Genomic DNA, 15,635 nt, shown 5'->3' on the forward strand with positions numbered 1-15,635 from the left:
GAATCCTCTACAAAAGTCTCACTATCATTCACAAAACCCTGTACAACAGGACCTCAACTGGATGAATGACTCTCTCTTTTTTTCACTTCTCAGACAGACCTACCAGATCTGCCTACAAAGGGACCATACGTACACCTACACCCAAATGCACACACCTCGGCTCCTCAAAAGATCGGGCACTGTCTATTGCAGGAGCCACAATTTGGAACTCAATGCCTCCTAATTTACGTTTGGAACCAAACTCACATATGTTCAAAAAACGATTAAAAACCTGACTCTTCCAACAGGCATTTAACTAGCTTCCTAATTTCCCCCCTTCCCCTCCCCTCAATCAGCTTTTCTCCATATATACTGAATGCCTGCTTTACCTTGTCACATGCCGCTGCCTCATGCTACTTAAAACATTGATATATGACTTGTAGTTTCCCACTGTTATGTTTCTCCCGTTTTATGTCTTTGTATTGTTCTATGATAACTTACTTATGCCTCTATTCCTTTTCATTATACATATTACGTTTGCATCTCCCAGTTTGCTGCTCCCTGTTTTCTGTAACTGATTTCTCTGCTCCCCCTTGTTCAATGTAAACCGGCATGAATGTCCCTGACAATTGTCTGTAAAGAAAAGGAGTGAAGAGAGGGGTTGTTTGGAAGAAACATGTGGAGATTCGCACTTTGTGCTTAATACCTGATGAAAAAGGAACAAAGGCAATAAGAAACGGTATACGGGTAAACGGAGGAAAATTGATATGGGGTGTCCGTATATCTTCGTACTAACAAGAAGAGTATTTTGAGATTGCGGTGACTAGTTTGTAGAGGTTTTAGGTTGCGGACACAGTGACAGCAAGAATCTCTAATCAAGACGGCAAATATAGTGAGATCGGATACAGGACGTGGTCATATATAACAAGATATCGGAATCTTAAAGAAGATCTTTGTTTCTACTATAAGAGGCTACGCTATCTATTGTGAATTCATTCAAGAACAGATCCTTGGTTTGATCGCTATGCATTCCCCTGACGAAGCCGCCAAGGCGAAACACAAGGGCCGGTTGGGATTAATGAATTCTCATAGAAAGGATTGGGATTGATAAGGATCAAAATAAGGGATTACAGTATTAGGTTTAGAGGATTATATGTAGGTTCTATGGGATGATGAAGAATGTTCTAGTAGTGTAAACGAATACCACATAAGATATACTGTGATTTGTGATTTTGAAGACTGTTTTAGAGTGTTTGTGGTTTTATAACTTATTTATGCTTGTTAATGAATGTGTGTGTGATGGGTATGTTTGAGAGTGAATGAAGGCTGATTGCAGTGCTATTATAATTATTGATGCACTTTAATGTTAAATTCATATGAAAGTCTATTGTGTGTTCATTGTACATTTTATGTAAACCTTAATTGAAGAGGATTGTTCACTTCTTGATATGTGTTTAGGAATGTAATAAAAGAAATTTGATTTATATCATTAGTGCTTGTATTTCACTCCAAAGGGAGTGCGTTTGACCTATGTTTTACATTTAACAAGCATTAGGGGTAAGTGCTATATTGCCTATAGTTTGGGTTGCTATATATATATACAAGCCGTTAAGCCCGTAACAACGGGCTACATTAAATCATTTTTTTTCGGTTTGGTTTTCAGAAACGGCACTCTTCCTCATTTCTTCTCCCTCACTCCCCCTTCCCCTCTCTCATTCACCTTGGTCACTCACCCTCCTTCCTCCACTCACCTCCCTTCCCTCCCCTGCTCCCACTCAAACTCCTTTCCCTCAGTCTTATTCACCCTCTTTCTCCCACTGCCTCCCTCCCCTCTCACTGAAACCCCCTTTCCTTCATTCTCACTCCTTCCCCACCCTCACTCTCATCCTCTCCCGTCCCCTCTCAGTCACTACGCTATGTGACTCACTCCTTCCGTTGTGGCACGGCAGTCTGTTACTCTTTGCCCTTATTGGAAACCTTTTGTTTCTAATTTTCTTCCCCTCTGCCACTGATGCAGAGAGCAGTGCTAGAGCTCCATCAAAGTAGAGGCTTCCTTTGCTCTCTTTCTGGGAGACCTGTGCCTTTAAGAAATCTGCTCAGGGACTTGAGAGGGAGGAGGGAGCAGGGCTCTGGCTTTCACTTTTGTTGCTCTGCTTTGTGGGGAGTGGGGGTGGAGGGATGCCCAAGTAAACTCTTCCCCTGGTGGCTGAGACCCCCCCCCCCCCCACGGGTTGATAGCACTGCTCCCCCCTCCCCCCTCCCCCCTGCTGCAGTTGCTGAATGTTTACTTGGCTTCTCCTTATCGGTGGGACTCAGGGGGTGGGCTGACTCAAATTTTCTCCGTTCCATTGTCTTCGCTGTGCTCCTGCTGCTTCTAATCTGTTCAACTGGAGGTAAGGAGCAAGGCCCCTTTGCAGCAGGTGGGTCTGTACTGCATTTGCTGGCGACTCTTCTTTCCTCCTCCTGTCCCTGTTTGTGACGGTCCGGCCATCCCTCCCTACTCCCCCCCCCCCGGAGGAGGGACGGGCTCAGGCTCTTAACATATCGCAGCGGCAGCTCCCTGCCGTTTCCTCCTCCCCTCTGTCGCTCAGAGTTCTCTGTGCCGCACATGCGCAGTAGAGCTGCTCTCTACTGCGCATTTGTGGGCACGTCGGTCAAGCTTCATTTATCTAGTTAGATATTTATCAGGTTTTATATACCGTCATTCAAATTCATCATCATAAATCCATCATAATGGTTTACAAATATGAAGGTTACAATGTTAAGGGATAAACAGAGTTTCAAAAAGGTTCAAACTGTTAAACATAGGGGAATCAAATGTTAGTTATTTACTGTTCTGTTTTACGTTTCACTTCTTAGTTATAGTCTGTAGTTGGGATAAGTTCATTTAATCTTCAGGTTGAAGTGGAGGGTGAAGTTGTTGTGTTGATCACTGGGTGAGTTGGTGTGCTTTGTTGAACAACCATGTTTTTAGCTCTTTTTTGAAGGTTTTTAGGTTTTCTTGAGTTCTAAGTTCAGTTGGGAGGGAGTTCCAGAGTTTTGGGCTCCCTAGGGATATTGCTCTCTTTTGGGTTGAGGTGAGTTGATTGGAATTCGTAGGAGGTGTTTTTAGAAGCCCCTTGTTTGCTGATCTGAGGTTTCTGTTTGGGGTATGTAGTTTTATAGATGAGCTTAGCCAATTTTCTTGTTTTTCATATATAATTTTATGAAGGATGGATAGTACTTTGTATTCAATTCTGAATATCTCTATCTCTATCTATATAAAAAAGAAAAAGGCAAAACACTTAAATACTTTCAAACACTGTGATAACTACATAAGTGTTTTGGCATCAAAAGGATTTAAAGGAGTTGGAAAACACCTGACAGCAGGCAAAAACTGCTGCCTTATTAATGCCCAATGGCATGCATAGGGGCCGATGCAATATGCCAAGCGCACTCTTAATGAGCAGTCAGACGCGGGTAAAATAGGCACTAATCAATCCCCTAATGCAATAAGGGGATTAGCGCTTATTTAATGCACGTCTAACGCGGAGTGAATGAGAGAGCGCTCATCACATGCAAATGCATGTAAATGAGGCTAATGCTCATTCACTTCACATGCAAAAAAAAAAAGTATGCGTCTCAGATGCACATTTATCGCTCAGATATTAACGCCTGCCTGGAGCAGGCGTTAATAGCTGAGTGCATTTTAAAAGAAGGTCTGAAAAGCAAAAAAACTGCTTTTCTGTACTTTTTTAAAAATAAAATAACTCAGCAGACCGCTGAGTTATGAAGACGGACGCCAGTAAACTCTGCCTCGGTTTTCATAACCCCCCTGTCTGCCAGTAATGAAAATGGCTGCTGATAAACTGGGGGGCCATTTTCAGTACTGGCAGGCAGCCGCGGCAGGTTGCACTAGGAAGAAGGCGCCAAGGTCGTACAAGCGACCCTACCGCCTCCTTCCTAGCGCAACCCCCTAATTTAAATATTGCATGGCACCTCCCCCTTTGGGGCACCATGCGCGCGTTGAGAGCGGGCACTAACAGTTCAGCGCCCGCTTTCTACGTGCCTTTATTGCATTGGCCCCATAGGAAGGGTTTTTTTTTATCATTACTGGCCAAACAACCATCTCACTTGCTATAAAGGCCAAAGATCAGTGCTGTGCAAAAAAGTATATATTTTTGTTATAAGTATGGTTAATCCAAACAAAAGTGCTCAACTGTACACTGTGTTCAGCTGTCAGAATTAAAAAAAACAAACCTGTTAGTCAAAGACCCAAAAGGAGATATCTGTTTCACTGAACCCAGCTTCTTCAGGGGTTAGTGTAAAGCATGTGACAATGCTGAACACATGCACCGTTTAAGGACTGCAAGGTCCTATGCCTTTAAGACCTTAGCGGGATGTCTCGTCCCAAGGGCACACAATCTTATTTATTCTTCCTCAGGGCTGCTCCGGCTAGCACTCCTCCTAGGACTTGTATTCTATACCAAAGGTGGATTCTTTTTATAAGGGAGAATCTCTTGCTTATGGCCCAGGTAGTGGAGTCTTATCTTTCCTCTCCGCATGAAAAAAGGGTCTGAAGAAGGACACTTATTCACAATTCTTTAGCACATTAAGACATATAAAATCGCATTCATAGTAAGAAGGTGTGATAATAAATCTTGCCACCAGGGTGAGCTCTTACCCAGTGGAAACTATGGCCAGCATAGCCTGAAGACTTGGGGGTCATTAAAAATAAAAAAAACCTACATTACAACCATTGGGCCCATCTATTCTTTTTTTTTTTTTTTAATTTGTAATTTATGCATGTAAACAAATATCAAATGCATATATATCATAACATACATGTATAGTCAATGCAACAGAGGATAATGAACATGAAGGATTGAACAATAAACATGTAATGAGGAATACATTCTCATGTTGAATGCTTTCGTTTTTTGATTTTCTACCTACCCCTTCCCTCCCCTCACCCTTCCCTACCTCCCCCCCCTTCCAATTACTGTTATCACGAGGCAAGCACGTAGCAAGCACATAGTATGCAGTGCTAGTAGGAAATGACCTATCACCGTTGGTCTTCAGGCTCCAATTAGAACATACATATAAAGGAGAGTACTAGAATTACTAAACTCGCCATGTAAACAATGCACACTCAGGGGAGTGATCCCCCTGACAGTCATAACACATATACATAATCATGCGCAACAGGATGCAACCCTTCCTCCCCCAACTACTCCGCTTGCTGCTGCTTCCACTGTTCAAAACTGTTCCACTGAGCCATATGTCGTTTCAAGGTCTTCTGTTTGATAGCTGTCAACTGGGTTAAATACCACACTTTGGTCAAACGCTGAAGTACCCGTGCCCTCGATGGTGTCTCCTTCTGACGCCATAGCATAGCCAGTTCCGCCCTTCCTGCCTGAGTGATCTGCTGTATCAAATAAGTGTCTCTACCAGCAAACTCAGGCGGAAAGATATTCAGCAAGAATAGTTTAGGTTGTACAGGAATGGATACATGCAATATCTCAGATATTAGCCCACTGATCATGTTCCAGTACCCCTGTATTGAGCCACACTCCCACCAGATATGAATAAACAATCCCTGTTTCCCGCACTCTCTCCAACATTGGTCTGAAACTGCTGGGTAGAATTTATGTAGTTTCATCGGGGTCAAGTACCATCTATATAACATTTTATAATTTTGCTCTATGATAGAAGCAGACACTGACCCCTTCTTTGCAGCCCAGTTGGGCCCATCTATTCTACAATCTGAACAGTAATTAGGTTGAACTCAAGTCAGCACCGACACTGCTGCCAGCACTCTGGAATGAGTTAGAAGCTCTCACCATCCGTGTAACTATAAACATATTACGAAATGCTTAAACCATCCTACATGTTCACCCCTAGGCTCCATTCCTGCAAAATAAGTCATAAAATATTTGCCTATTCACATTTGGGGGTTCCCAAGTGGGAAATACTGAATACATTTAAATACTTTAATATCAGCCGAAAATGTGTCTCCCTTCTTTTTCCCGTCACTTTAACCATACAAGGAACTCTCATTACTCTTGACTGGGACACAGGAATTGATTGTATATGCAGAGTAACATCCTGTAATGAAATAAAGATTAATATCCTATGGGCAGGATCCCACCTGTGAAAGAAATGACTGATTAATCATGAAAATCTTAATAAATAAAACACTTGTTTTTATGAAATGTTCTAAAACTTTATATAACTGTGAAATTGGGATGACATTAGAACATGTGAAACAGCATTATAACTCACTGAGGTAGAACAACCAGGGCAGCCCCTCTATCGAAGGAATTTTTCTTTTAATACTAAAGTTCAGAGTTATTGGAAAGCCTTCTGGGAAGCACATCTTCACATGAGAGGTATCTAGAGCTTCACCCTCCCATGGAGGGCAGGCAGCAGATGGAATACATTCTGAAAAAACACAAACGAATAAAGAGAAAAATGTCCCTTCAGAGGTGCTTGTACAGTCTCTGGTAATTAGATCATCAGTTGGGGGAATCCTCTTTCATGGGCAGTCTCCTGGGTTCATAATGACTGGGGTTGGGTTTTTTCACTGTAACTCCATTGGGGAGGAGACGATGGAATAGGACCTCTAATCCCACTACAGCATGTTCGTACATATTCCTTCCCAACCGCAGATCAGCCACTTTATGGTCCAATGTCCTCCTATAATCATGGTACTCGTGTCTGTATTCAGGAGTGCCTGAACCTTTTGTACTCCACCAGCAAGGCATCCCTACTTTCAAAAGTGTAATATAAAAATCTAAAATAAATAAGTTCATAACATGAACTGGAACATACAGATATTGAAGTCTGAATATAGCTTATACTCTATGCGAGTAGATGCTGACCGTGGGATACTATGTGCAGGTTAGGTCTTTCACCCAGGAGACTCGGAACAGCCCAAGCCTGATCCCTTACCTTGGGGGGAAGGGGGTAGCGGTTTGTCTAGGACATCTTCCCTGCTGAAAACAGTAACATCTGAGAGAGTAGGCCTTTCCCCCAAGAACTGTGATCCGCTGGTAAGCGCTGAACCCACTCCAGATGATACTCCTGAACTGGATGGCAACACAGATTAATTCCATAGCCATCCAGCAGTATTCCTTGAAGATCATGGGGCTTCAGACCATTAGATTTACTGCCACCTGAGCAGTGTAATCGCAATGCTCTAAACCCTCTGATTGCAGTACCGAAAGGTTGATGCAGGTGTCGGGCGGCCTGAAGATCCAGGACTGATCCGTTATCTATCAATTGCGCTCTGCCACAGCCCAGCTGGGGTGCAGGCATTGCTGTGAGTTGTCCTGGAGGTATCTATATTTGGGTCAACCGCCATGAGGTCTCCAGCTTCAGGTTTCACCGCCTTGCCCAGTGATGGAACAATCACAGGCTGACTCCAGTTCTTGTTCTAGGGCTTCCATTTGCTCGGCCCAGGCGAATTGATCAGCATCACTTCTAGCCACCTCCACCACATTGGGACTGTCTCTATACTAGAAGGCCTGACTGTGCCCATTTTCCAGTTTAGCAGTGCCTGCCACTGTGGGACTGACTGGTGCTTTAGGCGATGGAGGTTTTTTGGCTGCCGTTGACTTCTTTCCAGAACTACTGTTGCTTTCCTCTCACTCCACAGGAGAAGATTGTTCACCCCATTGATCGATCGCCATCCGGTAGAAAGCGCTGAAGGGTCTCCCTGCCATCCTGCCATGATGCTTGGGCCCATGCAATAATAGCAGTGGGTAAATACTTGCACGAGTCGCTGGCATGCCCGATAGTCCACACATTCAGTGATGAGGATAGCTCCGATCCCGGCAAAAGAGATCCTTAGTCCTGACCTGTATTGGACAGACTGAACCACTGCCGTCAGTCCGAAAATGTTTCACTTACCCACTGCCTGCTGAGGGTTTGCATGGCATAGGCTTCCTCCATAGGTAATTTGAGAGCGCTGCCCTTACTACAACTGGACAACTTGGGGGTAGATATTTTGGCAATGCTGTCTGAAGAAAACATTGCCGTTTTTTCTTTTCACCGCCTTGCTCATTTATGCAAATAAATAGCAATTTGTTGGTGGTAGTGCTGGATCGCTCGCTTCAGTTGCGGTCTTGTCGTACTAGAGAATCATGACCTCTGCTTGCTGATTGGGCGGCTCACATGCTGTGCACACACCTCTCCTTGTGCTGAAAAGTGCATCACAGATGTGTCGCCATTTTGTAGGGCTTCATTGGTCATACGTTGCATACGCTAAGGTGATGTCAGACACATACATCGCACAGATTTCTTCTCTGGCATGCTTCTTTTCCTGCTGATGCCCAATCACAGGAATGAACGTCAGTTCATTGTAAGTTCACTATTTCATTTTCTACCTTCATAGTACACCGTATATATGCCGAACTTCAAATTTCTCATCTGAAACACACAATCACATTTTTTCCCACTGTCCTCAGGCCCCACATTCTTTGGGCTCCATTTTAGGTAACCCTTAGAGGATGGCTAATCCTAAGAGCACACAAACTTATTTATCTTCTGGGGTTGCTTTGGCTGGTGCTCCTCCCATGGCTTGAACTCTCTAGCCCAGAGAGAGATTCTTTTTATGGGGGGAAGCCCTTGCTTATGGCCTGGGCAGTGGAGTGTTGTTCCCTGTGTGTGTTGATAGCTGCTGCATCCCAAGGGGTGAGATGCTTGGTCAAACTAAGCAGGACAAGCATTGGATATTCAATTATAAGTTTACTGATTTGTTAATTCAAATTTAAAGTCCATTTGTTATGCAGTTACATTTGAATTTAGTACCGAGATGGGTTTTCCCTCTGGGTAGATGTCCTTTATTTCAGAATCTGGGAAAAGCCATAGGAACAAGAACCTGCTATACCAGTCTAACTCACAGTGAGAAGGGGTAGTTAAAAAAACAAAACAAAAAAAAAATACCTCCTCACAACAAAAGGGAAATCTTTCCTTTTTAATCAAAAAAACTTCCATGACTTGTGTTCTGCTGTCACAGGTGCTTGCCACATTCATGGGGTAAATGGGCTCATTGATCTTCAGCTCCTGTCCTTTGTGTCTAGCCCGCAAGGATGACCTTTACCAAAGAAGAAAGGTTTAAACTCAGTCCCTTCTCAAAATTAGATCTTCTGACTGGGCTCACTGGTCTTCAGCCCTGGAATGAGAGTCACACAGAGGTTACAGAAAGTAAGTTTTTCTTACTGCAGCTAAGAACAGAGAGATGTCTGGCAGGGAGTTCATGGAGTAGGTCCTCTTCAAAATGCGAAAGCCTAATGAGGCAGGGAAGCCTCACCAGGAGGGAAAAACCAGACATCTGTACTGCCGAGGGCATCGACACTCTGGTGTTGGCTTGGCCTCGGGAGGTTCTGCTTTGTGTTTCTTCCTTGGCCTCTAGTTGGCAAAGTGTTACGACGGATAGAGAGACATCTGGGCAAAATGGTGTTGGTAGCTCTGGAGTGGCCATGTCAGCCATGGTTCGCTGATCTAGTCAACTTAGCTGCGGATGGAGCGTTACGCTTCAGCCATCTCCGGGCCTTCTTTGGCAGAACCCAATATTTTCAGACCAGGCTGCTCACTTTTGTCTAGCAGCTTGGCTTTTGAGAGTTGGCGATTAAGATGCGGGGGGTACCCAGAAGCAATTATTGCTACTCTCCTTCAGGCTTGACGAATGTCTAATTCTCTATCGTATGTCAGAGTCTGGAAGGTTTTTGAGTCCTATTGTATTGCTAATGGAGTGCAAGCATTACGATCTTTTGTGTCTCAGATCTTGTCTTTTCTTTAGGAGGGTTTGGCTTTCAACTCTTAGGATCCTGGTGGCTGATCTTGCTTGCCTACAAGGTAAAGTAAAGGGTTGCTCTCTGTCTTCTCATCTTGAAGTGGTTTGGTTTCTTCAGGGAGGGCTAAGACTTTGTGCCCGCCGATTAGGAGAGTTTGCCCATCCTGGAATCTTAATCTCGTCCTCAAAGGTTTGTGTGAGACACCTTTTGAACCTCTTTGGAGAGTGATGCTTAAAGATTTGACCCTTAAGGTCATTTTTCTAGTGGTCATTTGTTCATCTAGGAGAATCTCTGAGGTACAGGCTTTGTCTTTCTGTGATCCGTTCCTGCAGATTTCGGATTCAGGGGTGTCCTTGCAGTCAGTACCTTAGTTTTTACCAAAGTTGGTATCTGCATTTCATATGAATCAGACTATGGAGCTTCCAGCTTTTCCTGAGATGGACTCTTCTGCACATCATGCGAGGGAGCTTAAGCCTTTGGACGTATGCAGAGCTTTGAGGTATCTCAAGATAACCTGATATAAGGAGGTCGGATCATCTTTGTTTTGTGGAGTGGTTCGAAGAGAGGTTCTCAGGCTTCCAAAGCTACTATAGCACGGTGGCTCAGAGGCCAGTGGATCGATGTACATAACTAAGGGGCGTTCGGTTCCTGAGGGTTTGAGAGCCCACTATGCGCTCTCAGGTGGCTTCATGGGCAGAGGCTCAGATGGTTTCGCTGGAAGAAATTTGTAGAACAGAGACTTGGAAATTGCTGCATACTTTTGCAAGGCACTATCACTTAGATGTGGGGGATACGGAGTCCCGGTCTTTTGGCGAGAATGTTTTGTGAGCGGAACTTTGGTACATCCCAGGAGTCTGGACTGATCTGGGTATGTAGAGAGAGAGGAAAATTGGTTCTTACCTGCTAATTTTCATTCCTGTAGTACCACAGATCAGTCCAGAATCTGCCCAATCTGTGGATGTGAGAGAGATCTGATTTTTATTGGTATGGAATACAGATTTTCATGGTATGGAATACAGACTTGTTAAAAAGAAAAGTGTGTTTTTTTTTTTGTTAATTTGTTGGTGTTTTTACTGTTTTTATGCTTTGATACAGGTCAATACTGAAGAACTGCAGGTGGCACACGGGATTATGTAGCAGTGTCAGTAAAGTTTTCTCTGTCTCCATCTGCTGGCAGAGATGCAAAACTCAGGAGTCTGGATGATCTGAGGTACTACAAGAATGAAAATTAGGAGGTAAGAACCAATTTTCCTTTTTTCCAAATGAAAATGGATGTTATTAATCTGTAATCTTATATTGTTGTTAATGTCGTCGCTTGATCCAAGCTTTTAGAATGTTTACAGTTGTTAATCATGAACAATCGCTAAAGGTGCCTTTCTGTGCCAGTGCATGTTTGTAGTCGCAGCAAAGGTGTAACTAGATGCCAAAATCAAAATACAAAAGTTAAGCCATGTATAAAGACAAAATAAAAAATAATAGTCTCCCATATATGCTCATACCTCCAGCTCCCATAGGGTCACCTTGCCAGTGAAGAGCTGGAGTCAATGTGAGTCTGCGTAATAATGAACTGCTTCCTAATGAGGTCAGCAGCCAACTCCAGCAATACTGATGGTCCAGTAATGGTGCTGTACAGGTCAGATCATTAATGCAAAATGAGTGCACATTATTTATATCCTTTTTAAAGACCCTGACGTGGAAAACAAAATTAATAAAATGCTTCCCATTCTATAGAATGATTTAATCCACGTAGAGAGCATGTGTCCCACAAAAAAAAACAAAACTGTTCTTCCTGGCAGCACAGCAAAAGTGAAATATCACCCCAGTAGAGGACAAGCTTTTGTAACACACAAAATCTCAATTGATCCAAGAAATGACTTGCTTCTATCCAGAGTAGTTTTGTTCGTTCTAATACAGCTCTTGTGTTGTATGATCCTTGTCTTGATAGGGCCCCTGGTATGTCCAATATACATTCTGTTACATGAGCAAATGATGACAGAAATGACCTGATTACTTTCACAATTGAAGTTCCCTCGCAATGCAAACTGGATAGAGAGTGAGGGATGGTAAAATTCACTCTCAAACTGCACATCTTCCGCATCTGTGATGCCACATAGCGTGCTGTCAGTGAGAGAAGATAACAGCGTATTACATGGATTTATAGGCTTGGATATGTGCAAAAATAGGGAAGCACTTAAATTTTTCCTGTACAGTAAGAACTTTCCAATGCCATAAGACTAAAAGCTGTGCTTCCGGTAAGCAAGGCATCTCTGGAAGCACACAAACCATTTGGTCCTGGAAGCCTGCGATTTAGGAAGAAAGAATAAATCTGTTAACATTCTCGATGACCTTTGTGGGATATCATCTATGATAAAATTTCTGAGACATTACTGTTGCTTGTCTTCCATACTCATTCCTTGATGAGCAGGATGTATCCTGTCCTCCTGGGATGGGGGTGGTTCCTATTTCTGTCAGTACGGAGGTGAACAATGCTCCATCCACTTCATAGATATCCGATATCCTTTTTGGATCTTGTTGTGTTCTTACGTAATGTGAAATACAGGTTACTATCCAGCATGTTTAATCAGATCTGGTCAATATGAAAAAAGTCTCATTGATGAAATGGTCCGGAATGGAGAAGGGCAGATGAATGATTCTTTAAACTGGGATATGTATAAACAAGCCAGAGTGGGGGCCTCGTTTTTTGTTGGGTTTTTTTTTCATATTCATCAATTACATTTTTTTCATATTGACTAGATCTCTTGATTTATTTGACTAGATCTCTGATTAAACACACTGTATAGTAACCTGTGTTTCACATTACATAAGAACACATCACAGATATCCTTTTTGGATCTTGTTATCTATGAAGTGGATGGAGCATTGTCTATATATATATAAACAGTGAGAGAGATATTAAGAACCAGTTAGCAAGAGGTAGCCCAGAAGTGGGCAAGCCCTGTGAAATTTGTAGTCAGGAAGACTTCCAGTAGGCAGCTATTAGACAGAGGATGAGTTTCTGCTGTGGAGTATAGGGGAAGGCCTAGCTAAATACCCAAGCTCTGATTTTTATTTTTTTCCAGTTGGTGAGGTAACAGGTTTCCTTGCTAGCCAGTGGATCTTTTCTGCACTGGGATTTGTCATTCCCTGTAACTGGCAAGTTAGAAAGTATGACCAATAGGATATTTCTCTTGTTCTCCTTTGTCAAAGCTAAAGAAATTCACTTACAAAAAGGAAAAGCAGAGATTATGAAAGCTTAGCCAAGAATAAATTCTACATTTTGTTTCATTTCAGCTCATTGGTTTGTATTGGCATTGTAGGTACATCGGTCCAATCGGCCAATCATCTGCAAGGGCTGCAGAAGAACATTTACTAGCAGCCTATCGCAAGGTTTACGCCGTTTTGGCCTGTGTGACAGCTGCACTTGTGTAACAACTACCCATGATGATGCAATCCCTATAAACCTGAGTCAGATGGAGCCAACGTCAGAAAGTCAGGACAAGGATGAGACAGACAGTGACTGGCCGATCTACGTGGAGTCCGGCGAGGAGAACGATGGCGCCGATGACAAAGAACAGATCCATAGAGGCATGTCCGACAGAGAGGCACTTATTTAGCAATAGGCTCTGCTTTGCTGCGTTCTTTTACTTGTAGCTAAGACCACATAATTACTCTGTGGAACATTTAAGACTGTTTTCTGTCCTTCATAGAGCATGTGGTAAGACTTTAAATTTAGTGCGTTGGAAATGTTGACGTTTCAGTGCTGTGCACTAGAATCAGAGTATTTTGTACTGGTATTTCTTTATGTGATAGCAGAGGCTGTGCTTGGTGGGCTCCTCTTCCTTCCCTAGCTTGTATGTGGAGGCTGAAATGCAATACATTTGTGGCTCCTCATGCTGCACCAGGACTTGTCAATCTTGATAGAGAGAAGAGTAGCAATGACAGAAAATGACCACATGGTCCATCTGGGCATCTCGTTATTTTACATTCTTTACTCCTAATCTTTGAAAAACAGATTTAATGTATTAGCCCTAACTCTTTTAGGATGCTTTTCTTCTTTCCTTCTTACTTTAGAGCCTGTTTAATTAATAAATATTTTAAAATTTGATAAAACCTGTAAAACAGGCATTTAGGACCAGGTGCTTCACCCAGTCTGCCCATTAGTACTGATTCTATTTGAGATTGGGCCCCGCCAGTAATGTCTCTTTGTGTCTATCCAAAGCATGCTTGAATTCTGTTAAGTTTTGTTGCCTTCCATCTTCAATGGCACTCTGCTCCAATGTCCACTACTTCTTAATAAATACATGTTTTCTTTTGAGCCTCCCATCAGCTTTGTTTGGCAACCCCTTGACCTGCTTCCACAAGCTACCTTCTCATATCTCCCTCTTCCAACCTTTAGCTTCTTAAGTCTCTCAATAAGTGCAGGCCAGCTTGAATTGATTTCATCTTCTCAGTTTCCTTTTGTAGATGTGGCAATATCATCAGAGATCTTGACAAGGAGAATATTACCTCCTTCCTAGTTCCCTGAGCTTGTGATTAACCTTCGCCTCTGTTTTGTCGAGCTCATCTGCCTGTTTGGTGACTGCCTTTTCATATAGTATGTGTCCATTGACACTGGATGCAAGTATGACTATTACTCAGTTGTCTTTAAGAAATTATCAGAAGAACATAAGGCTTGCCATCTGGGGTCAGACCCAAGGTCCATCAACCTTGGTATCGTTTCCAATGGTGGCCAGTCCAGGTCACAAGGGGTAGATAAACTCCATGCTGTTTATCCCAGGGATAAGCAGTGCATTTCTGAAACTCCACCTTAATAGTTAATGGACTTTTCCTCCAGGAACTTGTCCAAACCTTTTCTAAAACCAGCTACACTAATAGCTTTCACCACATCCTCTGGCAATGAATTCCAGAACTTAATTATGCGTTGAGTAAAAAATTATTTCCACTTATTAGTTTTAAATGTATTACCTAGCAACTTCACTGTCTGTCCCATAGTCTTTCAAAAGGTAAACAACCATTTACTTGTTCCATTCCACTCATTATCCCAGGAAAAGCAGGATGCTAGTCCTCACATATGGGTGACGTCACCGAACGGAGCCCAGGCGGGAAAGCTTTCTGTCAAAGTTTCTAGAAACTTTTGACTGGCCCTGTGAGGCCACTGAGCATGCCCAGCATGCTATGATATTCTCTGCCACAGGTGTCTCTCTTCAGTCTTCACTTTTCCGCGCTGCCGTTCACACCGCGGACCGATAGCCCTACCGTTGGGAATCTTTTTTGACTGAAAAGTCATTTTTTTTCTAAATATTCTCTGTCACGGGAAGATCTCTGCCTCGCCGGCTGGTGAGTACTGTCTGTTTAACAATTTTCGGCTGAAAATTTTTCACACACACACACACGTTCATTTCATCGACGGCCGTTGATCGAAAATGGCGACCGGTTTTAAAAAATGCCTGGTCTGCAACCGAAATATGTCCATTACTGATCCCCATTCGGAGTGTGTAATGTGCCTCTGAGAAAAACATGATGTAAATTCCTGCGAGAAATGTGCAGAAATGAGTCAAGGGACGAAAGGCCAGGCAAGAGAAAATGGAACACCTTTTTTCTCTTCAGCTAATTCCTTCTCCCTCAAAAGCACTGAGGTCGTCTCCGGCTGGAGCAACAAAGAAAGTTTTCCTTAAAAAACCGCGTCCGAATCGATCAGGAGACCGTTCATCCTCGCCATCTTCTGTACTCTCTACAAAGTCAACAGAACGATCGAAAACTAAACATCGACATCGATCGTCCTCCGAAACGGTGTCCCAGGACGAGTCGATGCCGAAGCGGTCTAAAAACCAAGACACGCCGGTGATTGGGCCTTCGCCGTCACCGACACCGACAACG

The 15,635-nt window shown here is 43.1% G+C and overlaps 1 protein-coding gene across 6 annotated transcripts in view; it reads left to right on the plus strand.

The window, feature by feature from the left end:
- Positions 1-15,635, plus strand: part of LOC115073208 (zinc finger and BTB domain-containing protein 8B-like) — a 57,700-nt gene that overhangs the window by 19,769 nt on the left and 22,296 nt on the right. For 2 of the 6 annotated variants that reach the window (XR_003851947.1, XM_029571468.1), the window contains exon 4: positions 13,076-13,343. Coding sequence is in view for 5 of the 6 variants with exons in the window: in XM_029571468.1 (XP_029427328.1) it covers positions 13,076-13,343 (268 nt within the window). In the remaining variant the exon portion in view is untranslated. Of the gene's footprint in view, positions 1-13,049; positions 14,603-15,635 lie in introns of those variants that run through there. The other 4 variants (XM_029571469.1, XM_029571470.1, XM_029571467.1 and 1 more) reach the window with 3 other exon arrangements.

This window comes from Rhinatrema bivittatum, chromosome 11, assembly GCF_901001135.1.
Source record: "Rhinatrema bivittatum chromosome 11, aRhiBiv1.1, whole genome shotgun sequence".
NCBI lineage: Eukaryota > Metazoa > Chordata > Amphibia > Gymnophiona > Rhinatrematidae > Rhinatrema > Rhinatrema bivittatum.